Below are 25,914 nucleotides of genomic sequence, written 5' to 3' on the forward strand. Positions count from 1 at the left end.
AAAGCAGCTGTTGGGGGTGGGGGGAAAGGAATAGCTGCATATTTCCCTTTACATCAAAAGCGCCGTACATTGTAACTTGCCACTTGAACACGAGTTATTTTCACTATCACCCAATAGCTGCAATGTTCAAGATTAGCAGTGTTCCTTGGGCACAGATTAGTCTCAGCATATGTTTATCAAGCAAAATCCCATGGCCTTGTGCGTAGCTGAATGTTAAGTTCATTGCGTTGTATGGCCCCAGGGTGTTCAGTCTTGAGTGGCACTGCTCAGGCAGTACTGTACAGAAATTACAGCTGAAGTTTAAAGTTGTATCATTTGTTTATCCTACATGGGTGTTACAAGATTGATTTCCTGTATTTCAGTTAAAGGTAGTGCCTTAGCCAGGAGAAATACCTTGAGCGTATCCGTTTGAGATTTCTCTCTTTTTTTTTTTTGCTTAGCCATTCGTTGCTCTGCTAGGTTCATCATTTGAAACCGGTGCTGCCGTCTCTGTTTGGAAGGGAAAAACTCCTTGTTATCCTGCCCAGTTCTGATTACATCACCTCCTGGCTGTCAGTGCTCCATTAATTAACATGGAGTATCTGTGACTTAGACTTTCCCACATTCCCAGCCAAACTACTTGAAACGGAGGAAAATCTTGTCTGACCAAAATGTGGATGTGCCTAGGGAATGCTTTTCTCACGGTTCTGTAATTCTTTTTTGGGTGGACGTTGAGGTGCGAGGGATATCGGCGCTGGTGAATGGAGTGCTTTGCCATTTTGGACACTCCCAAGTCTAATGCACCATGACTGGCTGAAGAATAACGTTTCTACCCTGACCTAACTGCAGAAGTAGCCCCCATTGCACACCGATGTACTGTTTCCACTTCCCACAGAAGCCATTTTTGTAGTCTTGAGTAAGAGTGACCACAAAGGCCAAATTACAGGCAGTTTTGTGTTTTGGAACCTGTACTGTTAGGAACTAAGTTGATTATGCCAACTCGTTCCATGTGGAACCAGAAAAAGACAGATTGATTTTCAGTCTTGTTATCCTTATTTCTAGACATTCATCCAACACTTGCTGTCAAGGTGGCATTAATAGATGACACTTTATTCCTTCTATCCAGTGGTGGGGGTGATGTTTCATGCAATTGTTGTCTAATTTGAGACTTGACAATGTTGATTTTGTCCGTTTATTCTATGATCAATTAAATAACATGTTTAGATTCACTAACCTGCTTACATTCATAATGCTTATTGGCATTTGTAATATACTTGTACCACTTCCTCACAATTTAAGTCTCTGAACTCTCCACTTTATCTCTGAACTAATAAAATATATTAATTTAAATTTAGAAGTTATGCAGTTACCATTTGATTAACTGCAATAAAAGTCTATTGCCTACTGTAATCATAATACATTTTAATCTTTAGTTTGGGTAATGATTTTTTTAATGTATATTTTCAGTAGTCATTAATCAAATCTTTTAGTGCCATCGCCAATAACGCCATCTGTTGTGGACTAGTTTTATTTGCCAATGTGCATTGTCATATATGCCCATATATAATTTCATCTGTCATTCTTTAGTTCATTGAATTCAAGTTCAGCATCATTCGAATGTTGTCTGTTTCTCTTGTGCCAGTCACCTGATCGCGTGGCTTTGTGGCATGTTTTATTTATCCATTTAGTATTTATGAATAGCATAAAGTGCAAAGAACTCGAAACCGATCCTACAGAGCTCAAATAAAAACAGAAAATGCTGGAAATACCCAGCAGGTCAGGCAGCATCTGTGGAGAGAGAAACCGAGTTAATGTTTCAGGTCGATAACCGAGAACAGTGTGTCGGGATAAATGGTCCATTCTCTGGTTAGCAACCAGTAACTAGTGGGGTGCCGCAGGGTTCAGTGCTGGGACCCCAACTATTTACAATCTATATTAATGACTTGGAAGAAGGGACTGAGTGTAACGTAGCCAAGTTTGCTGACAATACAAAGATGAGAGGAAAGTCAATGTGTGAGGAGGACACACAAAATCTGCAAAAGGACATAGACAGGCTAAGTGAGTGGACAAAAATTTGGCAGATGGAGTATAATGTTGGAAAGTGAGTTGTCATGCACTTTGGCAGAAAAAAAATCAAAGAGCAAGTTATTATTTAAATAGAGAAAGATTGCAAAGTGCCACAGTACAGCGGCACCTGGGGCTACTTGTGCGAAACACAAAAGGATAGTGGGCAAATGATCAGGAAGGCCAATGGTATCTTGGCCTTTATTGCAAAGGGGATGGAGTATAAAAGCAGGGAAGTCTTGCTACAGCTATATATGGTATTGGTGAGGCCACACCTGGAATACTGCGTGCAGTTTTGGTTTTCATATTTACGAAAGGATATACTTGCTTTAGAGGCAGTTCAGAGAAGGTTCACTAGGTTGATTCCGGGGATGAGGAAGTTGACTTATGAGGAAAGGTTGAGTAGGTTGAGCCTCTACTCACTGGAAATCAGAAGAATGAGAGGTGATCTTATCGAAACGTATGCAGTTGGATGCAGAGAGGATGTTTTCACTGATGGGGGGAGACTAGAACTAGAGGATATGATCTTGGAATAAGGGGCTGCCCATTTAAAGTTGAGATGAGGAGAAATTTCTTGGGGTTGTAAATCTGGAATTCGCTGAGCTGTGGAAGCTGGGACATTGAATAAATTTAAGACAGAAATATACAATTTCTTGACCGATAAGGGGTTATGGGGAGCAAGCAGGGAAGTGGAGCTGAGTCCATGATCAGATCAGCTATGATCTTATTGAATGGCGCAGCAAGTTCGAGGGGCCATATGGTCTACTCCTGTTCCTATTTCTTATGTTCTTATAACCATTTGTTAGAACTCTGACGAAGATTCCAAGGAAAGGTCATCGACCTGAAACGTAACTCTGTTTCTCTCTGCACAGATGCTGCCCGACCCGCTGAGATTTCCAGCATTTTCTGTTTCTATTGCAGCAGAACTCTCGCTGCTCTCGAGAGCGGGTCTTTGGCCAATTGTTAATGGCAGCTAATGTAAATTTCACGTTTCTGCCGTTATCTCTTCTTGGGATAAATCTTTTTCCCTTACCAAAATGGCCAACTGTTGACACGAGTTTCCTGTTGATCCTCTTTTTAATTAAAATTGTCCCTTGGCATGAGTGGGTGGGTGGAGGAGAAAGCGTTTAAAAATTGCTGTGACATTTTTAAAACTCAAACCCAAGAAATAGGTTTATAGTCTCAACTCCAGGCACCTGTTTTTCTCCATCCCTTGTATTTTTTAAATTTCTACTGAATATTGCACCATTTAACTTTTTTGAACTTGTTTCAGTATTCACTCAGAACTATTGAGGCTTTGAAATACCACCTGTGTAGGTTAATCAAAATTGCTGCATCTTGTCGGTTTTATTGCTGCTTGCTGTCACTCCTCACCTTGTCCCTACTCTTCCACAGCGTTGACACTCTTGTTCAAAGTTTTCTATAGCCCTAATACAGTTAATCAGCTTGCATCAATTGCTTTTGCAGTGGACCGCATTGTTGGATTGGATCAAGTTGCAGAGATGTCCCATACAAATTTGCCTGGTGCATTCAAGACCAAGAGGGGCATGTTCCGCACAGTTAGTCAACTTTACAAGGAGCAGCTCGCTAAACTGATGGCCACACTGAGAAACACCAACCCTAACTTTGTGCGCTGCATTATTCCTAACCATGAGAAGAAGGTGAATACATGATTCCCCTCTGTCAGTACCATTTACAGCAACCGTTCGATGCGTTCAGTGGTTCTGAAAGTAAACTGCTGATTACTCTATTTAAATTATGGGTCAGAACGCAACTCAATTTTTAATAGGCCATCAGTGGAGCTCCAGTCTGAGGGCCTCGCCTTTATTACTGCATTCAGACTTGTCACTGAGGTACAAGGGAACATCCAACCCCTAGAAGCAGTGCAGAGAAATATGACTCAGCTGATCCCTGCCTTGAGAGAACATTATAAAAACTCCTTGAAAAGAGAAGACCTTTAGAGATACACAAGATACAAAATGTAATAAAGATTGATCTTGATAAGTCAAATTCAGGACTGCTGTTCATCAAGCACCACACTGCAGTAACTGGAATGATCTTCCAGGTCGAATAGCGGATAGAATCGCAAGTAATTTAAGAGGTAGTTGGATACTATGAGGGGAGTGATTATAGGTTTCTAGTTAAGGATAAGTAAGACCGGACTGAATGTCGCTTCCTCCCCCTTACTTACTGTTTGGGATAATCCACAAAGCAAAATAGAGGAAGAAATGGTGCCTCTATTGACCTGATTAGTCAAACAAAATTCAAGATTATTGACAATGTATTTTTAGCTGAATCTTGCATTGTCCCTAACATTTAGTGAAGGAAAGCTTGCATAGGTTTAAGGAAAAGTTCTTGATAAATTTGACACTGGCTCATAAAACAACCTAATGAAAGTTGGATTTGTGTATTGCACGCTAGGCACTTAGCCTGATCTTGGGGTTGTGAGGCAAAGCTTATGACCATGATGCTACAAAACTTGCTTGACAAGTTGTTGCAGGTCTATGGTATAAATGTATAAAAGTCTGTCCTCTGATTTCAATAGTCTGGAAAACTGGAAGCTCACCTTGTTTTGGATCAGCTACGATGCAATGGTGTCCTTGAGGGGATTCGTATCTGCAGACAGGGATTCCCCAACAGGATTGTCTTCCAGGAATTCCGTCAAAGGTAAACTTCATTAACCTTTCTGTTGATCCAGACAATGTACCTATATCCGAGATACTTATTTAACTCTCTGTATTTGAAGCAAAATGTTTTCAGTCCAGGAGAAATAATTTATTTTTTTTCTGGTTTCCTTGGTGAGAGGACAGGCAACCTTCTTCCAAACCTGTGCTGCTCTATGACTGGCCACTACACCATATGCAAAAGCTACTTGGGTTGATTTCTACCTCTCTGAAAAATTCCAAGTTCACTGCTTTTTCTAATGATCTGGCCAGCTCTATGGGCGGCCACACTATAAGCTCATATTCTGCACTCTGGCAGTGTATTGGAGATTTACAATGGCATTTTGAACATTAAACTCAATAAATCTGGTAAATTGTGGACTGGCATCCAAAACTGGCTGAAAGCTATGGGTTGTCATTGAAAAAACAACTGGTGGACTAATGTCCTTCAGGGGTGGGACCTCCCACTCCTGCTTCGTCTGAGCTGCATGTGACTCCAAACCCACACTACTCTTGATGCCCTTGGGATAACTAGAGATGGGCAGTAAATGCTGGCTTGTCAGTGTTGCCCACATGCCAATAACAAAAGTTGTAGCAGCCATCTTGGGTAATTCTGTTCCAAGCATGACTTTCCTGTGCTTTATTATCCTCTGAAATATAGTGCTTGAACTGGTTTCTGAACAGAAACAGATTTCCAGAATTAGCCTGTCTTAACTAGTTTCCATTTGGTAATGGGTGTGCAACTATTTAAATCGAGCAAGGAGACTCCTTCCTAATTGACACTTGCCAACAGGATCATTAAATGCGGGTAACTGCTTGGAAATAAATTTGTTTTGGTTGCATGTGCTAATCTAGTGATGGACCGATTGCAACAATATTTTATAGAAATTATTCTCAAGCCATTCAGTCTATACTGCGACAAAGTTGTGTTAGATTTTTCATTGGTTATGTAGTCAGTATCTAGTCAATTTTCCTATAGTAGGCTACATACTAACTGCTGTGTATAAATGGGGTAGTCAATTTTTTGTTTTGACTTCATTGTAATTCTCTTGCAGATATGAAATCCTTACTCCTAATTCCATTCCTAAAGGTTTCATGGATGGAAAGCAGGCTTGTGTACTAATGGTATGTACTTTTTAAATTGTTCCTGGATTTGGGAGCATGTTTTAGCTTGCACTGTAAAAATGTGGTTGTCGAATTGGATTGGTAGTCATACCAGTGCCTGATTTAGTATGAAGGGGGATGCACATGCATTGTTTTGTTTTTGATATAGTTGCAAGATTGGTGTATGGTTCAATATGCCATCTCCAAAGCTGCTTTTGTAATGCTGTAACCTGACTGATAAAAGCTTGATAAATGTCATTTCTGTTCACTTCTGTCCTTTATATGTTGGTGGGTGGGGCAGGAGGTGGCAACTGCACCAGAAGAGTGTAGGTTGGAGAATGAGTTATCCAAACTTACCAACCTGTACTCCCTTTGAGAGTGGCTCTCCACTGAATGGATCAGATCTGTGAATTTGTTTTATAATTAATGCACTGTTGGCTTAATATTATTCCAAATGGTTGGAATACAATTTGCAGCTGGACTCTCCAACACAGATTGCCATTTTGTGCCAATTTAACCTTCTGGAGAATATGGACTAATTGAGGTTCTTCACTAGCTTTTTGATTTCTTAAAGTGGTTCATGTATTTGTAATAAAGAAGTACAATCAAATATTCAGTAAATTGTTCCAAGGTAAATGGTGGTAGATGAGTGTAGCTCAGAACTAACTCTAAATTGATTTCCATTTTTTGATGTTCAACCATACAGTATTCTAGATGTAAAGCAACATCTTACTTTTTTTTGTCGAGTTTGGCCACCCCTTTCCAGTTGGTAGTCTTGTGCTTGGGGTATGGTTCCACAGGTTCCAACACCCCTCTGGTACCTTGATAAAAGTGGATAACTTTGTCGTGTAGCCTAGAGAATGTTTATTTTACAGCTGTGTCCCGTCTTTCCCTCAACTGATGCCCATGCATGCTAGCCAAGAGGAGCAAAAACTCTGACACTGCTCTGTGGCTGCCCCAAGTGATATCTGGTAGTTCAATCCATGCCAAACTCTGAGATTTAGGTCATGGAAAAATCTTACATTTTGTGTTTCTCTTCTCTTTGCCCGCACCCCCCCACCACCTTTTTGCAACACATTTGCTACAGATCAAAGCTCTTGAGTTGGATCCTAACCTGTACCGGATTGGACAGAGTAAGGTGTTCTTCCGTGCTGGTGTGTTGGCTCATCTTGAGGAAGAGAGAGACTTGAAGATCACAGATGTCATCATTGAATTCCAAGCCTTGTGCAGAGGCTATTTGGCAAGAAAGTAAGAACCTGATTTTTGAATTGTTCCATTTAATAATCGGCAGGCAAACTTCATTAAAAGTCATGTTAATTCTAAAGGGCAAGTAGAAATCTGGCCCCTTTGCTTGGCCTAAGTAAATTGGGGATTATTTTTAATCTTCATCCAAGAAGACTTAAGTAACCATTCCTCTGATGTTTTCCAATGTCTGCCTGCCTGACTAGAGGCACGAGAGCAGCTTGGGAATGACATTTCCTTGTGCTGCCAGTGTGGCTGAGTTCTGCTATTGGCTCAATGGGAGTTTGAACTGGTACAAAGCACTCATGGGATCCTCGACTTTGTTCATCCCATGTTGATGCATGGAGATCCTATCATTTACTCTTCTGAATATACCGTTTGGCTAGCTGTGATTTATTCTACTCTTATTCCTCCCCACCTCCTCTCTCTTTCACGTGCCCCTGCCCCCCATCCCCAAAAGATAAGCCAGTCAGCATTATATAATTATATTACAGTCCAAGTGAACTCATGAAAATTTGCAGTCAGTTTTTTTTTCAGTGCATCTGTACACTGGTTTCTGGTTACACCCATTAGGACAACATCTGAATCCATTTGAGCGGCCTGAGACACCAGTATGCAGGCCCTACATTTAGTTAAGGCAGTTGTCGTTTTTAAATCGAAATATTACTGAGTTTTAAAATATTTCTGTTCTCCTGGCTTGGGTTCCAATTTGCTGACTGAGGGGAGGCAGACTATCTGTACCCAAGTATTTGCCAGTCTGGATTTATAATTTGCCTTACATTCTTTTCCTCTTTTGTCTCCATGGGCCATCGGTAAATGGGAACCCAAGATTAGGCCATTTAGTTGATAATTGCAGCCACTACTCTGCATTCTAAGGAAGGTAGATCATGCTGTTACATGATCATTACTGGAATACTGATGCTGCGTTCCAAAGCTTCTGGCAACTGATGACTATCATGTCTGAATGCATAAGTCCTTCCTAGGAATGGGATCCTTGATCAAATCACATTCCACTTGTCCCAAGTTTTTGAGGCAAGATTTTGTTGTTAATTCTCAAAATTTCAGAACAAAACCCATACTGTATCTAAAAACGTTACTGTGCGACATGCAGCCAGTCGATGCTGAGTGTGTTTGGGATATGGCTACAAGCTGGTGCTGAGCTGCGATTATGGGAACTGTATTCTAATTGCTACTGCATTACAGGGCCTTTGCTAGACGCCAGCAGCAGTTGACTGCCATGAAGGTGATACAGAGGAACTGCGCTGCTTACCTGAAACTGCGCAACTGGCAGTGGTGGAGACTGTTCACAAAGGCAAGTATGATGAGCTGAGGCAAGGGCGGAGACAGGCGATGTTACGGAAGTGGAAATAGGCGGTCTTAGTTATGCTGCGGATATGTGGTTGAAAGCTCATTTCAGGGTCAAATATGACACCAAGGTTATGAACAGTCTGGTTCAGCCTCAGACAGAAGTTGGGGAGAGGGATGGAGTCAGTGATTAGGGAATGGAGTTTGTGGCGGGGACTGAAAACCATGGTTTCAGTCTTCCAATATTCAACGACACAAGATTTCTGCTCATCCAGAACTGGATGTCGGACAAGCAGTTTGACAATTTAGAGACCATGGGGAGGTCGAGAGAAGTGGCAGTGAGGTAGAGCTGGGAGTCATCAGCGTACATGTGGAAACTGATGCAGTGTTTTCGGATGATGTCGCCAAGGGGCAACATGTAGGTGAGAAATAGGACGGGGACAAGGATAGATCCTTGGGGGACACCAGAGGGAGCAATGCAGGGGCGGAAAGAGAAGCCGTTGCAGCTGATTCTCTGGCTACGATTAGATAGATAAGAATGGAACCAGGTGAGTATGGTCTCGCCTAGCTAGCCGACGGTGGAGAGCCGTTGAAGGATAAAGTGGTCAACTGTCAAAGGCTGACGATAAGTCAAGCAGGACGAGGAGGGATAGTTTGCCTTTGTCAGTCACAAAGGATGTAATTTGTGACTTTGAGAGCTGTTTCTGTACTGTGGCAGGCGCGGAAACCGGATTGGAGCGATTCAAACATACAATTGCGGGAAAGATGGGCACGCATTTGGGAGGCGATGACACATTCAAGAACTTTGGAGAGGAAAGGGAGGTTGGAGATGGGCTGGTAGTTTACAAGGACGGAGGAGTCGTGGTTCGTTTTTTGAAGAAGGGTAATGACGACAGATTCGAGGGAGAGGGGGACAGTACCCGAGGAGAGAACCATTAACAATGTCAGCTAACATGGGAGCCAGAAAAGGAAGTTAGGTGGTCAGTGCTTTAGTGGGAATAGGGTCAAGGGAGCAGGAAGTGGGTCTCATGGACAGGATGAGCTCGGAAAGGTCATGAGGAGACTTCGGAAAGAAACTGGAGAAAGATGTGAGATCAGGGCTAGGGCAGGTGGCTTCCTTAGAGGAAGTTTGGCCTCGTGGGCTAGGGGAAGGAAGGTAAAAGGCGCACAGGCGGCTGAATGGATGATCTCAGTCTTAGAGAAAAAGAGGTCCATGAGCTCCTCGCACTTATTGTCGGAGATGAGGCTGGCGACTGGGGAGAGGGGTTTAAAAAGACCGTTGGCAGTGGAGAATAGAAGCTGGGTTTATCTTTACATTCCAGAATAATTCTGGAACAGTGACCAATTATGGTAGATGAGAGCAGGACCCGATAATGCTTTGTGTGGTCCAGCCAGATCTGGCGGTGAATGGCTAAACTAGTTGTCCGCCATATCCGTTCAAGTCTGCGTTCCTTGGACTTAAGGGAGTGAAGATCCAGGGCTGTACTAGTGGGAATGGCCAGGGTGAGAGTAATTGTTTTAACAGGGACTAGGGCATCAAAGGTGGTGGTGAGGGTGTGATTGAGCAGATCGGTTGCTGCAGAAATGTCATGGTGAATGGAGGGCCAAAGGCTGGGCACTTGTAAGTTCATAAATGCAGTTGTAAGAGTTGGGAGAAAGGGTTGGGGGGCGGTGGGCACTGGAAGGGGGAATGTGGGTGGAGGTGATACGAGGAAGTGGCCAGAGATGGCCTTATCTGCGACTGACACGATGGGAGTAGTGAAACCACAAGAGATGGCAAGGTCGAGGAGGTGGCCATGAATATGGGTTGGCAGTTTACATGGAGGGTGAGATTAAGGGAGGATAGGAGGCTGGTGAACTTGGAGGAGAGAGAGCATGATGAATGAAGCATATAGTAATTTGTAAATTTCTACAACCAGTGGCTATTCTATTAATATAAACAGAAAATGCTGGAAATACTCAGCAGGTCAGGCCGCATCAGTGGAGAAAAAGATTTTACATTTCATGTCGATGACCTTTTGTCAAAACTGGAAAAAGTTGTAATTGTTGTTAAGCAGGTACAGAGGCAAGGAAAGAAGATGGAGAGGAAAGTACCAAAGGGAAGGTCTGTGGGGTGGAAGGCAGGAGAAATTAAATGACGAAAGGGATGATGGTGCCCGGCAAAAGGGAGTGATAATGGGACAAGTTAAGAAACAAAAGATGGATCTAGAGGAACTGTAAATGGCAACAGCAGAATCATTACCAGCATCTGCTGTCTGGAAAAAATGGGAGTGTGGTTATGATCTGAAATTGTTGAACTCTTAGTCTGGAAGGTTGTACTGCGCGTAATCGAAAGATGAGATGCTGTTCCTTGAGCTTCGTTGAGCCTCTTGGAACAGTGTAAGAGGCCGAGAACAGAGAGATGGTAGTGGGACGGAGAATTAAAATGGCAAGTGACCAGAAGCTCAGGCTCATGCTTGCAGACTAAAGGAATTGTTCAGTAAAGCAATCGCCCTATCTGCGTTTGGTCCTCCCCAATGTAGAGGAGACCACATCATGAGCAGCAAATACAGTATACGAAATAGGAGCAGGGAGGTCTTACTGCAGTTGTACAGGGCCTTGGTGAGGCCACACCTTGAGTATTGTATGCAGTTTTGGTCTCCTAATCTGAGGAAGGACATTCTTGCTATTGAGGGACTGCAGCGAAATTTCACCGGATTGATATATGAAAGACTGGCTCAACTAGGCTTATATTCACTGGAATTTAGAAGAATGAGAGGGGATCTCATAGAAACATATAAAATTCTGACTGGATTGGACAGGTTAGATGCAGGAAGAATATTCCCGATGTTGGGGAAGTCCAGAACCAGAGGTCACAGTCTAAGGATAAGAGGTAAGACATTTAGGACTCTCGTGAGGAGAAACTTCTTCACTCAAAGAATTGTGAACCTGTGGAATTCTCTACCACACAGTTGTTGAGGCCAGTTCGTTAGATATATTCAAAAGGGAGTTAAATGTGGCCCTTACGGCTAAAGGGATCAAGGGGTATGGAGAGAAAACAGGACTGGGGTACTGAAGTTGCATGATCAGCCATGATATTGAATGGTGGTGCAGGCTCGAAGGGCCAAATGGCCTACTCCTGCACCTACTTTCTATGTTTCTAAGTACAAGTAAATCGATGTTTCACCTGGAAGGAGTGTTTGGGGGACTTGGATGGTGGGAAGGGAGGAGGTAAAAGGGCAGGTATTGCATCCTCTTGTGTTTGTATGGGAAGGAGAGCGGATGATGGAAGAGTGGATCAGAGTGTTGCAGAGGGAACGGTCCCTTCGGAATGTTGAAAGGGGAGGCGAAGAAGTGTTTGGTGGTGACATTGTGCTGGAGGTGGCAGAAATGGCGCAGGATGATCCGTTGAATGTGGAGGCTGGTGGGGTGAAAAGTGAGTACAAGCGGAATCCTATCGTGGTTCTGGGAGGGAGGAGAAGGGATGAGGGCAGAAGTGCAGGAAATGGGACGGACACGGTCGAGGGCCATGCCAACCACAGTGGAGGGGAATCCTCGGTTGAGGAAAAAGGAAGACCTTGGTGGCATCGTTTGAACAGATGCTACGGAGATGGAGAAACTGAGAATGGAATTTTTAAACTTGTTCGTATAAGATTGAAGTTGAGCTGCTTAAATTTTGGAGGTAAAGTACTATTACCATGGGACAATCACTACTACTAGCCCCCAAGAATGGAATTTGGTTGTTTAAAGCTTGTATTGAACTGAATATTTCTGAAGTTTTTCAAAAAAAATTCCACAGAAAAGCAAGCATAGGAGCTTAGAGGTGATAATGCTGTTGTATTCCTCCCTTGCTTTTAGACATTGTAGTTTTTGCTCTCTGGTTTCATTCAGCATTTCAATCTAGAAACCACAACAATTATATCTGGAAAATGGAAAATATCACTAATTCAATTAAGGATGCTCTATGGAGAATTTTGAGGGATTTTGAAAGGTTAATGTAACGGAGGAATCGTTGCTGAATCTCTGTCCTGCCATAACTGAACTAAATGTCCCGTGGAAGGGCTGAGCTCTCTTACCCTGCATTTTCACCCTTTCATACATGGCACAAAGCATTCATTTCTGAGAGATTATCTGGCTGTTATTTCATCTAACAACTACACTATTAATACACACAGGTGAAGCCATTGCTGCAGGTGAGTCGACAGGAGGAGGAAATGTTTGCCAAAGAGGACGAGTTGCACAAAACCAAGGAGAAACAGTTGCAAACCGAACAGAGGCTGTCTGAAATGGAGGAGCAACAGACCCAGGTGAATGCCTTGCCCTGAGAGTGGATTACTGTTTCATGATCTGAAACTGTTACGTGATCTAACACAATGAAATGTGCTATTTGTGAATGTTAACAGATGCAGAACTACCTGAAGGGTGACTGAACTCTTGTGTGACACCATTTGGAGTGTACTGAATGTGTTCATTGGAGGAAGATGGGAGGCTAATTTCAGCAGAGTAGTTTCTCTAATTTAAAAAGTCCTGTTAATGCTTAGATGATTCTGGTATCAAGTTGAACAAAATTCAACCTGAGCTTAGATAAAGGTGGGTCTGGTAGCGTTGATTTTTAAAATGGAGTTAATTATGCCAAAAATGGCGAATGCTCAAATTTGCAAAATACTTTTTATAACTGGGGCATAAAACCTCTGTTAGCACTGCTTCATCACTGCTGATATACGCAACTGCTCCAGACTACATAAATTATATATTCTCCTTTATACAGCTTTTTTTTTGACGGTGGAATTTGCACGAGTTTCTACAAATATTAGTGTGCCGTCTGCACTGAAAGTGTTTATGCTCAAGTTCCCCATTGTGTAGTCTCCATTTGATGATCATTAGGATGTTAAGTGAGTGTTCTACGTTCAATAGCCCAAATGAACAATGTGCAGCCTATACATTGTTTGATATAGGTTAAGGTGTCCTGAAATTTCAGTTTTTTGGGTTGTTATTGCTAACTGGGATTATAATTCATGGGGATTGGAAAGTGTAAAGGGAATGCATATTGAAAGACGTGTCTCCTGATGGCTAGGCAGCCCTAGTATCCTCTCTCCCACAAATTGTCTCTATGCACTCCAGAGTAGCTCCACTGCACAGAATGTGAGGAGGAGAAGGCAACTTCAAAACCAATCTGAGGGATGATGCAGAATTAGCTGATAACAGGGAAATGGCACTAAAATCCATCAAATTTGCAAATGATCTTATTGGTATCAAGTTATATCCATAGGAAAACGCCTTGTAGGTGACCTGACTGGAACAACCTAGTCTCCACTCCATGTTGACAGGAAAGTAGTTTTATATTGGGTAATGGTTTGAGCAAAACATAGTCCCCCTTCTTCCTGCCCCCCCCCCCCAAAAAAAAAATCATTTTATATAACCTAATCTAATGGGCATAGTCTTCCTCTAATTGGAGATGGTGGTCTGGGGCTGTTGATGCCAACTTGCTTGTTGCCTTGCAGTTGATTGTTGAGAAGGCTGCTCTACAGGAGCAACTGCAGGCAGAGACTGAGCTATGTGCAGAGGCCGAGGAAATGCGGTCACGACTTGCAGCCAAGAAGCAGGAACTGGAGGAGATCCTGCATGATCTGGAGGCACGAGTGGAGGAGGAGGAGGAACGCTGTCAGCAGCTACTTACAGATAAGAAGAAAATGCATCAAAACATCCAGGTAAAGTGGGTACATCCTCTGTAGAGTGCGTAAGGGGTGTAGCAATTGTGCATTGAATTCCCTGCTGCTTCCAAATCTAGGAAGAATTTTCAGGAAAATGGTAGATGTTTTTGAAGTACTGATGGTCTATTAGGTATCATTTGTGTGCGACCATTCAGTCAAACCTCACCAAGATAAGTTATCATACACTGTCTGCATCCACTGGGACCAGGGTTAGTTTATTTTTTGGTTTGCGATAGGAATTGTTTGTGGGCTATGGTCAAAGCAAACACTTTATGAATCAGTTGTTGTAAGGACCTACTAAATACATCCTGGGCTTGTTGCAGAAGCTGACAATGCAACAGTTCTTATCGATCAATCTCTGTACTGGTTGAATTGTATGATACAATCAAACGGACAGGAAAAGACCTAATGGTCCATCCACCCTGTCCCATATGTGTGTCAGAATAAATACACCCCCAACCCCACCCAGAAGGCGTATAATTTCCTCAGAGATGAAACACCCAAGGCAATTGGGGGAAAACATTCTGGAAAATCTCCCTCTGACCCCCTTAGGCGATTGAAACAAGTCCAGGAGATCACTCTGGTCCTGAATGATATGCAGTACCTACCTGTTGTAGGAAGCGATCTCTGGCCAGCCAGAAACTGGTCCAGCTCTCATTTGAATGAACTCAGCGAATCAGCGTTCACTGCATGAGCCGGCAGCCTGTTCCACAGGTCCAGGGAAACGAACCAGCTCCTAACATCTGAACGAATTATGCCTTTACGTGACTTGAGAATGTGGCAGCGATCAGCTTTACTTAAACTTTTTTTTGCTTTCTATCTAAGGCCGGCTCGGACACGATGGGTCGAAATGGCCTCCTTCTGTGCTGTAAATTTCTATGATTCTAATCATGAGTACTGATATAAACAGAACTTTAAATGGCTATTTTAAAATATGTAAAATGTTCCTTGATTAAAATCAGCATGCACTAGATTTATAGAATGGGAAAGACCAAAGGCAGTTTTCCTTTAGCATATACTGTTGATCCTAAAATATCTTTGACTTTTCACTCTGAAATCTACGCTTCAGTCGATGTCAAAAATGGTTGAACTCCAAGTTAGGAACATGACACTGCTTGGTTATAAGGAAAGAAAAAGGTTCTGTATTATACTAATTGATGCTTTTGAGGGAAATTATTTTACCTGTATAAGAGTTTCATGATTGATTTGTTAAATGTCCCAATAATTTTACTGCCCAAAATCTTCACAGCATGAGATTTTTCAAAAGCTGAACAAATAGTATGGCATTTAGGAGCTATCTGGTCTAGCTATGGACTGACCATTCTGATAGATTCCTCGCTTGAATGTTAATGGGAACGAACAGCTGAATTTTTAACGGATCATTTTAAATGTAGGAACCGAAGAGCTACATGTGCCCACAGAAGACTCTGAGGAAGTTGGGAAGCAGAAGTAAATGTTGTAGTAAGCTGTAGCTTTGTTTTACGAGGTGTGAAAGCTGGTGGAAAAGGTTTGAGTTAGCACTTGGCATTCCTGGTGGGGTGAATTTCCAACTGTGTTGCCAGTACATAGGAATACCTGTCTGGTGTTTTGCTTTCTTGCCCTTGAATGGATCTGGAGAAAATGGTTGAACGCCCCACCCTCCCACCCTGCCACGTTAGGGGAAGGGTTACTTAGTGTGTTTAAGGAATGGAGAATATATTGGGGGACGGGTTACTTGATGTATTTAGGAATGGGGACTAGCAATGATCCAAGTGAAACGTTCTGTAATTCCAGGAGCTGGAGGAACAGCTGGAAGAAGAGGAGGCAGCTCGACAGAAACTACAACTCGAAAAAGTGACTGCTGAAGCCAAGCTGAAGAAAATGGATGATGGTATCTTGGTGATGGATGATCAGAACAACAAACTCACCAAGGTTATCTTTTTTAAAAGTGTTTACATACATCACATAGTTTTTAATGAATATCATTGTCAGTATGTTTTATATACCTTGTGTGCATATACACCCACAGGAAAAGAAATTTATGGAAGAGAGAATAGCAGAGTTCACTACTAACCTTGCAGAAGAAGAGGAGAAGTCCAAGAGTCTGGCCAAGCTCAAGGCTAAACATGAAACTATGATTACAGATCTAGAAGGTAAGGGACTGCTGTCGGCAATATGTTTACTTGCAGCAAAATTGTACACTGCTGTATTAACGCATTTATAGATTTTTTTTTTGTTGCAGTCTTAGTGGCTCAGTTTCATCAGTCATAATGTTCGTCATAGTTAGTCGTGCTGTGAAGTATTAGACTTTTCTTAAGTGGGTTACATTGAATCCCTTGCCTCAAATGGCATTTGAACTCTGGTACCCTGCAAGACATTTTCTCTGATTTTTCACCCGAGTATTCAATTTTTTATTATTCATTCTTGGGATGTGGGTGTCACTGGCAAGGATAGCATTTATTGCCCATCCCTAGTTGCATAGAGTAGCATTTTGTTACAACTGATTGATTCGCTAGGCCACTTCAGAGGAAAACCACATTGGCGTGGGACTGGAATCACATTTCGGCCAGATTGGGTAAGGACGGCTGGTTTCCTTCCCTAAAAGACATTAGTGAGTCAGTTGATATTTTACGACAATTATGCTCACCTTTACAGATTTTTTTTTTTAAACTGAGTTCAAATTCGTAAACTGCCATGGTGGGTTTTGAATTTGCGTTCTCTGGATTATTAGTCCAGGAACATAACTACTGCACTCACATACCAGGAGTGCATTTCAGTAGGGGGGAGCATTGATTCTTAAGCAGTTGGGGGCATTTCAAAGATACATCTTGAAAGGTTTAAGTGTGCTTGGTGGTGAAACAAAGGGTAGGATTAGTGGAAGGTTTGGTGCTGTGTTGACAAATGTCAATTATGGGTCCTGAAATAGGGTAGGAAGCTTTGCAGCAATTTATCTTTCAAGGAAGAGTTTGCTGCAGTTTTTACGGCTTATTTTAGAAATATTTTCAGGGTATAAACCTATATGAACATTGAGAGGTCGCGTTCTACATCTGCAACTCACTTCCCTCAGACTGGAAATCTTGCTGGTTTGAAACCTGCCAGTAGAATGGTCCACAGAAATTACCTATTCTCCCTTTTGATGGGGAAGATTTGGAGACAAAAGAGAAAATGTAGACTACATTGTTGTATTGGGTTCATGTCTCCAGGTGGCTCATCTGAGCAACAGGAAAAGCATTCAAATCACTTGTGCCCAGGACCCCATTTCCATTCTGAAAATGGTGTTGATTTGAGGCACCAATGGGTTTTAAGACATATAAATTTAAACACTACATTGCGGTGTATTTTGTTTTCTGACAGACCGCCTGAGGAGGGAGGAGAAGCAGCGACAGGAACTGGAGAAGAATCGCCGTAAATTGGAGGGAGACTCGTCAGATTTACATGACCAGATCGCTGAGCTCCAACAACAGATTGCGGAGCTCAAAGCCCAGTTGGCTAAGAAAGAGGAGGAACTCCAGGCTGCACTGGCCAGGTAAAAATTGTAGCTGGAATTTGTTCCATAGCTACCTGAGCATTTATTTTCTATTAAAGGCTTATTGCCAGTGTGGTAGTAATTTTGATGCAAATACAGCAAGGTTGTGTGTTTCTTTCCTCCGCTCAGGATAAGGGAGGCATCAGTTGGTAAGTAGCCCTGTCTTTTGGCTCCTGGAGGCCCACCTATTTTAGATGGAGGTGTGGCATGTAATATATTGTTACTGTTTAATGTCAGCTTGGCCTGGCCAAGGCAAACTAAAAGTTGTTGTATGTGCCACTGTCAGACACTGATGCTGACCAGCGTAACAAGCATCTGAAGTGTGTGTTGAACCCAGGTTTATTGTTCTGAACTTGTTCTTTGTATGTTCTTACAGAATAGAAGAAGAAGCTGGACATAAGAATAGTGCCCAAAAGAAAATCCGTGAACTGGAATCTCATATTAGTGAGCTGCAGGAGGATCTCGAATCTGAGAAAATATCCAGGACTAAGGCTGATAAACAAAAGAGAGACCTTGGTGAGGAGTTGGAGGCTTTGAAAACAGAACTGGAAGATACACTTGACTCAACAGCTGCCCAGCAGGAACTCAGGTAATTATTAGAACGGTAATTACTATATTTGCATGTTTCGAGGCTCAACTGCAATATCTAACTTGACATCACAGTCTCTACTGGTGTTATTACTTGGGGTTCCTTTGGCAGGGGCTTCTCAACAATAGGAATCTACTCTTCTATTACCCAAATGTGTTTCAGATGGTTCAACTAACGTGTTATTGGGCGGGGAGGGAGAGTAAAGGAATTAACACTGCATTGTTAATGCCAAATGCAGGAGTGTCCTCAGTTAGGCATTTGTAATCAAATTTGGAGATCAACTGCTTCCCAGAAGGAGCTCGTCGGGTATCCATTAAACAATCGATTTTAAACTTGCAATCTGGAGCACAAGAAAGAACTTGGTATACTTTGTGTATTTGGACTGGTTAGTATTGCCAGTGGTGCCAATCTGTGGAGGCTGTTGAGATTTGTTAAAATCAAGAAAACTAGCATTTCTGTAGAGCCTTTCATATCCTGAGGACATCTGTGTGTTTCACAGCTGGCCATTTATTTTTGAAGTGCAATCGCTGTTATGTAGGCCAAGCCCAGCAGCTAATTTGCATGCAGCGAGGTCCCACAGATAGCAGTGAACCACAAGTATTTTTGCTGGACATCAGGAGAACTCGGCGGCCCTTTGAATAGTGCCTTGGGATCTTGTGTTCATCTGAATAGGCAGACACAGACATTTCATCTGAAAGACAGCACCTCTAACACTGTAGTGCTTGCTTAGTACTGCACTGAAGTGTCAGTTTATATAATGTACCCAGGTCCAGCAGTGGGGCTTGAATGTCTGATCTTCTGATTCCAGCAGGTCATGGCTAAAAAAAATTATAAATGGGATCCTTTCTGTTCATGGGGTAATTTGCATACCAGATTGAATTTGGTATCACATGCAATACTACAAATTGGCTACCTGTACAAATATTTTCATGAGTTTATTTTTCTCCACATTTGATTGACTTTTCTCTGTTCTGCTCTCCTCTACTCCTTCAAAATCGTTAAAGGACAAAGCGCGAGCATGAGGTGAGCCAGATGAAGAGAGCTCTGGAAGATGAGGCAAAAACCCATGAAGTGCAAATCCAAGAAATGAGACAGAAACATTCCCAGATTGTGGAAGATCTATCCGAGCAACTAGAACAGACAAAACGGGTATGTTGGTGTCTCTGTTATAGGGAGTAGAGTTTGGAAGAGTAAAGAATCGGACGTTCTTGCTATTGATGGAGTGCACCGAAAGTTCACCAGGCTGATTCCCGGGATGGCTGGACTGACAGATGAGGAGAGACTGGATCGACTGGGCCTGTATTCACTGGAGTTTAGAAATATGAGAGGGATCTCATAGAACATATAAAATTCTGATGGGACTGGACAGGTTAGATGCAGGAAGAATGTTCCCGATGTTGGGGAAGTCCAGAACCAGAGGACACAGTCTAAGGATAAGGGGTAAGCCATTTAGGACCGAGATGAGGAGAAATTTCTTCACTGAGAGTTGTTAACCTGTGGAATTCTCTACTGCAGTGATGCCAGTTCATTGGATATATTCAAAAGGGAGTTAGATATGGCCCTTACAGCTAAAGGGATCAAGGGGTATGGAGAGAAAGCAGGAAAGGGGTACTGAGGTGAATGATCAGCCATGATCTTATTGAATGGTGGTGCAGGCTCGAAGGGGCGAATGGCCTACTCTTGCACCTATTTTCTATGTTTCTATGAACATTGTCGATATGCAATATTGAATTTTTTTTTAAAAACTGACATTTATTAAAAAAGATAGACTTGAATGTATAGAAACATAGAAAAAAACATAGAAAATAGGTGCAGGAGCAGGCCATTCAGCCCTTCTAGCCTGCACCGCCATTCAACGAGTTCATGGCTAACATGAAACTTCAGTACCCACTTCCTGCTTTCACGCCATACCCCTTGATCCCCCGAGTAGTAAGGACTTCATCTAACTCCCTTTTGAATATATTTAGTGAATTGGCCTCAACTACTTCCTGTGGTAGAGAATTCCACAGGTTCACCACTCTCTGGGTGAAGAAGTTTCTCCTTATCTCGGTCCTAAATGGCTTACCCCTTATCCTTAGACTGTGACCCCTGGTTCTGGACTTCCCCAACATTGGGAACATTCTTCCCAATGCTTTTCACGACCACCTGACGTCTCAAAGTGCTTTACAGCCAATGAAGTACTTTTGGAGTGTAGTCGAACACCGATATTCCGATCACCAAGAGCTTGCCAGCTACCAACTGCAGTTAATTTAAGACTCCTCTATACTCTTATAACCCTGTGAAGTGTTACGTAGAATCGGGCAGGAGCAACAAAAATTGTTCAGATTAATTCACAAGTATGGCTTTTGATCTGTTTGTGCATTATATTATCTTAATTTCCATGCTGACCACACCACTGAAATTTATAGCCCGTTCTGGTTAAGTCGAGCTGCTTATTTGACTGTGTTCTGACATTACAAAATAAACTTAGTTTTTTTTTATTGTACAAAATAATGTGGTATTTGCAAATGAGCTGGTGGCGATAATGAATTGTATTTGAGTAATGATTTGCAGTTCAGTTTTTACACCCCAGTTACCTGAGGCTAGAAATTTAAGGGAATTATTGTTTGGTTATCAGTTATACATACACTGTTCACTATAAACTCGAGTAGATCAGTACAATTGGGACTATTTTGGTGGCCTGAATATATTTAGGATTTTTTAAATTATAAAGTTCAGTAATTCTGCAGGCTATTAATGCCTACTAGTAAAAATCCCATAATTACTGAATAAACAGGTAATATAAAGCAACATACAGTCTTGTATCCTACATTATCCAAAAATACTTCATTGACTGTAAAGTGCTTCGAGATGTTAGGTGGTCCTGAAAGGCGCTATATTAAATGCAAATTTTAAAAAATATTGGTGAAAGGAAGATTGATACTGGGGACTTGGTCACACAAATCTGTAAAGATCCTTTTCTTAATTCTGCTTTGCAGATCCCAGTTAATTTAATTGCATAGAATATACAGCACAGAAGCAGGCCATTTGGCCCAACTAGTCTCGGTTGGTGTTTATACTCCACACGGGTCTTCTCCCATTCCATCTGCCTCATCTCAGCCTTTCAGCTTTTCTTTCTATTCCCTTTTCTCTCCTATATACTCATCTAGTTTTCTTTTGAAAGTATCTAAGCTATTTGCCTCAGCCACTTCCTATGACAGCGAGTTCCATATTCTAACTACTCTCCTGTGTAAAGACTCTCTTTCCCTATTGGCAGCTAGTAAATATCTTGTATTTATAGCCCCTAGTTTAGGATTCCCTCAAGTGGGAAATGTTCTCTCTGTCCAACCAATTCATAATTTGTAAAGACCTCTATCAGGTCTCCTAAGTCTTCTGTTTTCTAAAGAAAAAAGTCCCAATCTGTTCAATCTTTCCCGATAGCTGTAGTCTCTCCGTTTTGGTACCATCCTTGTATTTCATTTTTTTGCACTTTCTCCAGTGCTTCTATATCCTTTTTATAGTATGGAACCCAGGACTGTGCACAGTACTCCGTGTGCTCTGATAAATGAAAACGAGATGAAGGATTTAACTCACTACGGTGCAGAGTAAATAGTGATGCATGTTTGTTGCTGTTTGACATTTTTAAAATCTCATTGCTGATAATCTGAACACTGGCCCAATTAATATTTGTCCATAGACGAAATGGGTGTTGTAACTTTGGATCTTGCTCTGAGCAAGGTTCTGACAAACCTGAACTGACTGAAGTTGTTCTCCCTGTAGTTCAAAGTCGGAGTGGAGAAGACCAAACAGGTCTTGGAGAACGAACGCAATGAGATGAGCAGTGAGGTGAAGCGTCTAATGCAGGTCAAGACTGAATCTGAGCACAGGCGCAAGAAGGTGGAGTCCCTGTTGCAGGAGCTGCAGGTTAAAAACACCGATGGCGAGCGGATCCGAACTGAGCTCGTTGAGAAAGTCGGCAAGCTTCAGGTAAATGCACAACACAAAAGCAAAACTCTGCGGATGCTGGAAATCTGAAATAAAAACAGAAAATGCTGGGAAGTACTCAGCAGGTCGGGCAGCATCTGTGGTGGAGAAACAGTTAACGTTTCAGGTCGCTATCCTTTTGTCAGAACAGGTAACTGCACAAGCTCGGTGCTACTAGCTCGCTGAAATTAGATCAATATCTGAAGAATGTAAATAACCTTTTTGGTTGGGAGAGGGGACCAACAGTCGAATAAAATGATTGTGCAGTTCAGTTTTTGAGAGACACTTTCAATTTACCATCTTTAAAAAAAAATATATATACATTTATGATACCATCAAGTTTATTTATAATCAATATTGTTTGAGAATCCCCGATTTGTTTGCATTTCTATACTCTCACTGTTCCATAGTCAAGCAAATCACACCCAGAATCTGCCAACGCCACTGCAGAACCGGCTGCTGGGTAGTGCAAGAGGATAGCTTGTCAGCTTTTTACACCTTGTGTACAAGTACACTGTTTCCATTCCGTGCCTTAGTCCAAGGTCATCGATGAGATCTGCACCCTGATGTATAGGAATGACAGCTGCTATAACTGTATCCTGTGGATCAGTGTGTTGAGAAGAGTTGTGCAATTTTGATCCTGTTTTATCGGAATTTTTGAAGCTTTTTCCCTATTGAAGTGGTGTAGGGTACATAATGTCTTCCCACCATTTTATTTTCCTCCCCACCCTCTTTAGATTGGTGTGGGTCACCTTGGGGTATGGTTCCATGGGCAGTAACCCTATGGTTGTTTGCCCTAGTGGCTATTCTTACTGTATGAGCCCAGGCAATGCCTGTTGGTAGGCAGTTTAAGATGGGAGCGGCAGCTGTCAGGGCCTTGTCTGTTATCCACACACACACTTGCCAGCAAGGATCAGTAGGGAGAGCATTGAGGTGCAGGAAATCTGACTGATTTTCCGCTAGCTCAGGAATGTTGAAGTTGGTTGTAACTCACACAGATTAAAGATAGAGAATAAGGACTCTGAGTTCATATGGTTCCATAATCTCACCATGTGGTGCATACATCCACCGAGCCATCGGGAAGCTCTAACTATTGTGTTCCTAACACAGATGAGACTGCACACAGGGAGGTTAAAGTAACAGTGACCTCAGTCTTTAATAAGACACTCCAGAGTGAGGAACAGGCCTTAGGGGCCGGCTTATATACAGTGCTCCCAAGGGATGCTGGGATCCCTTGGGACTTCAGGGGATGAGCTCCCTGGTGGCGGAGCATGGGAGTGCATGCTTTACAGATACACAACACTAACGAAAGGCATTTAAAGATGCAAATTGCTTGTTGATTACTTAATATGAAAGTATTGTGGTTATTCCTTTTCCTTGCTAAAAGGATTGAGAACCGTTTTGAAGTGGTGTCATTTAGTTTACTTGTCCCCAGAGCCACAATTTTAACTATCGAATGCGCTTTGCAATAGGAGTTTCGAAGGATGAGAGGGGATCTCAAACACACAAAATTCTGACGGGACTGGACAGGTTAGATTCAGGAAGAATGTTCCCGATGTTGGGGAAGTCCAGAACCAGGGGACACAGTCTAAGGATAAGGGGTAAGCCATTTAGGACCGAGATGAGGAGAAACTTCTTCAGAGTTGTTAACCTGTGGAATTCTCTACTGCAGAGAGTTGTTGATGCCAGTTCGTTGGATATATTCAAGAGGGAGTTAGATATGGCCCTTATGGCTAAAGGGGTATGGAGAGAAAGCAGAAAAGGGGTACTGAGGTGAATGATCAGCCATGATCATATTGAATGGTGGTGCAGGCTCGAAGGGCCGAATGGACTACTCCTGCACCTATTTTCTATGTTTCTATGACGGATGCTACTTTCTGCCTTGATTACCTATATGGTGAGTTAGCAATCTTGCCCCATGATTTGGGGTAAGATAATGCACTTGTTTTGGGTTTGGGAGACACTGGAGGAAGCAACCAACCCACACATCAAAGTGGATGAAGGGGGGAAAAAATGCCCTCAATCTATGTTGGGGATTTGATACCTGTTCATAACTCAGACTTGCTGTTAAGTGAAGTACTCTGCGTGGTTACCGATATGTTTACTTTATGTGCAGAGTGAATTGGACAACGTTACTATCCTCATGAATCAGTCGGAAAGCAAGAGCATTAAACTAAGCAAGGACCACAGCACCGTGGAGTCCCAGCTACAGGACACTCAGGTGTGTGAAATGAAGAACTGATCGGAATGGTTTTGTGAAGGGCCCCTTGCTCTGCAATGGCTAATCTATAAACTGAGTAAAGAGGTGTTTCATTTTAAAATGAGTGCCACTACCTAAACTATTTTATAATCCATGATAAATTGTTTATTGATAAGGTTACCATTAATTTGTTGCTCTTGCAGTAATTGTTTAGACAACCTGAAACTTGTGGGTTATCTAGAATTCATTTCAAGGCTTCTAAAATGCGAATGACTAACCAAAATAATGTTTGTTTCTTTCTTCACGAAGAAACTGTTAACGAAGTGTTGGCTGAATCGGGAACTGAGCCAGGGGTATTTTTAGGCAGAGAAAGGATACACACTCTACTTGTAATGGGAGGAATGAGATGAGTGGGTATTTGGCTGGAGGTGACGAAAGTACAATGGTGCAGAATGGGAACAATTATCAGCAGAGGAAATAACATGGCTTCAATTGAAGTAAAAGGGAGGGTATAATGTAGACTTGGGTAGGAATGTAGACCCATCTGGTGCAAGGGGAAGCCATATTGAAGTACAAATTTAACGTGTAGAACTGATTCATCTGATTTCCAATTTTCTGACTCAAACACTGTTGAAATAAAATCTAATGCTCGCTTGAAAGTGACTGCAGTTTGTCTGATGCAGATACCTGGGTGTTTTATGGATTCAGTGTAGGGAGCAGCATACCTAGGAATGCATGATTTACATAGTACTACTTACTAATCCATATACTTGCTCTGTTTTCCCATCCCTCACTGTGGTGGTTTACTATTTTCTTGTCCCCTTGTACAGGAGCTGCTTCAAGAAGAGACTCGACAGAAGTTGTCTCTTAGTACCAAGGTGAGGCACATGGAAGAGGAGAACAATCGCCTCCATGAGCAGCTGGAAGAGGAGGAGGAAGGAAAGAGAAACTTGGAGAAACAGATTGCCAACATCCAGTCTCAGGTAAAATGTCTTCAAACTTTTCTTTTGTGCTGTTTTGGTTATGCAACGGCTCCCACTGGCAGACCTCGAGTCCTCTCCAAGTGGCCATTTCCCGTGAGCCTGAGGGCCATCGATGGTGAGCCCACTATACAGCGTTATAGTGCCGTCTGAGTTTTCAAATTTCATCAATCATTGTAAGTGTGATTACTGTAATAGTCCTACACTCCAATCATTGTACTGCTTCAAATTGTGCATTTGTTACTCCACCCAACTCCCCAATATGGAAAAGTAGACATTGTCCAGCAATTGGTCTGGGTGCACTACAATGCACTGCATGTATTTCACCAGGTTTTTTAAACCCTAGTTTTGTCATTACAGTTGTGTGTCTGTCTTTTGTTTGCCAATGGTGAAAGTGATCTCTATGGCCGGTTTTGAAAAAAAGTCATGTGTTTATTCATTGTGTTCTTCAGGCTACTGAAGGCTTTTCAGATTTCAGCTAATAACTACCAAAATCCACTTAGCATTCCCTCATACTTAGTTACAGGTGATAAATGCTATGCAATTAATAGGTAGGAAATTATACTATTATCTAGTTATCCTGCATTGCGATTAGTCCCATTTCACACATACACGCCTTTGGCACCGAGT

The 25,914-nt window shown here is 42.2% G+C and overlaps 1 protein-coding gene across 2 annotated transcripts in view; it reads left to right on the forward strand.

Annotated features, from left to right (window-relative positions):
• Nucleotides 1–25,914, forward strand: part of LOC139229937 (myosin-9-like) — a 148,066-nt gene that overhangs the window by 100,265 nt on the left and 21,887 nt on the right. For both annotated transcript variants that reach the window (XM_070861586.1, XM_070861587.1), the window contains 15 exons: nt 3,511–3,704; nt 4,589–4,710; nt 5,762–5,831; nt 6,898–7,058; nt 8,256–8,364; nt 12,512–12,643; nt 13,838–14,044; nt 15,821–15,958; nt 16,056–16,179; nt 17,381–17,552; nt 17,929–18,141; nt 19,146–19,290; nt 21,901–22,107; nt 24,221–24,325; nt 25,135–25,287. In XM_070861586.1, the coding sequence (XP_070717687.1) occupies nt 3,511–3,704; nt 4,589–4,710; nt 5,762–5,831; nt 6,898–7,058; nt 8,256–8,364; nt 12,512–12,643; nt 13,838–14,044; nt 15,821–15,958; nt 16,056–16,179; nt 17,381–17,552; nt 17,929–18,141; nt 19,146–19,290; nt 21,901–22,107; nt 24,221–24,325; nt 25,135–25,287 (2,252 nt within the window). The remainder of the gene's footprint in view (nt 1–3,510; nt 3,705–4,588; nt 4,711–5,761; nt 5,832–6,897; nt 7,059–8,255; nt 8,365–12,511; nt 12,644–13,837; nt 14,045–15,820; nt 15,959–16,055; nt 16,180–17,380; nt 17,553–17,928; nt 18,142–19,145; nt 19,291–21,900; nt 22,108–24,220; nt 24,326–25,134; nt 25,288–25,914) is intronic.

The sequence above is a fragment of the Pristiophorus japonicus genome, chromosome 19 (assembly GCF_044704955.1).
Source record: "Pristiophorus japonicus isolate sPriJap1 chromosome 19, sPriJap1.hap1, whole genome shotgun sequence".
In the NCBI taxonomy this organism is placed as follows: Eukaryota; Metazoa; Chordata; class Chondrichthyes; family Pristiophoridae; genus Pristiophorus; species Pristiophorus japonicus.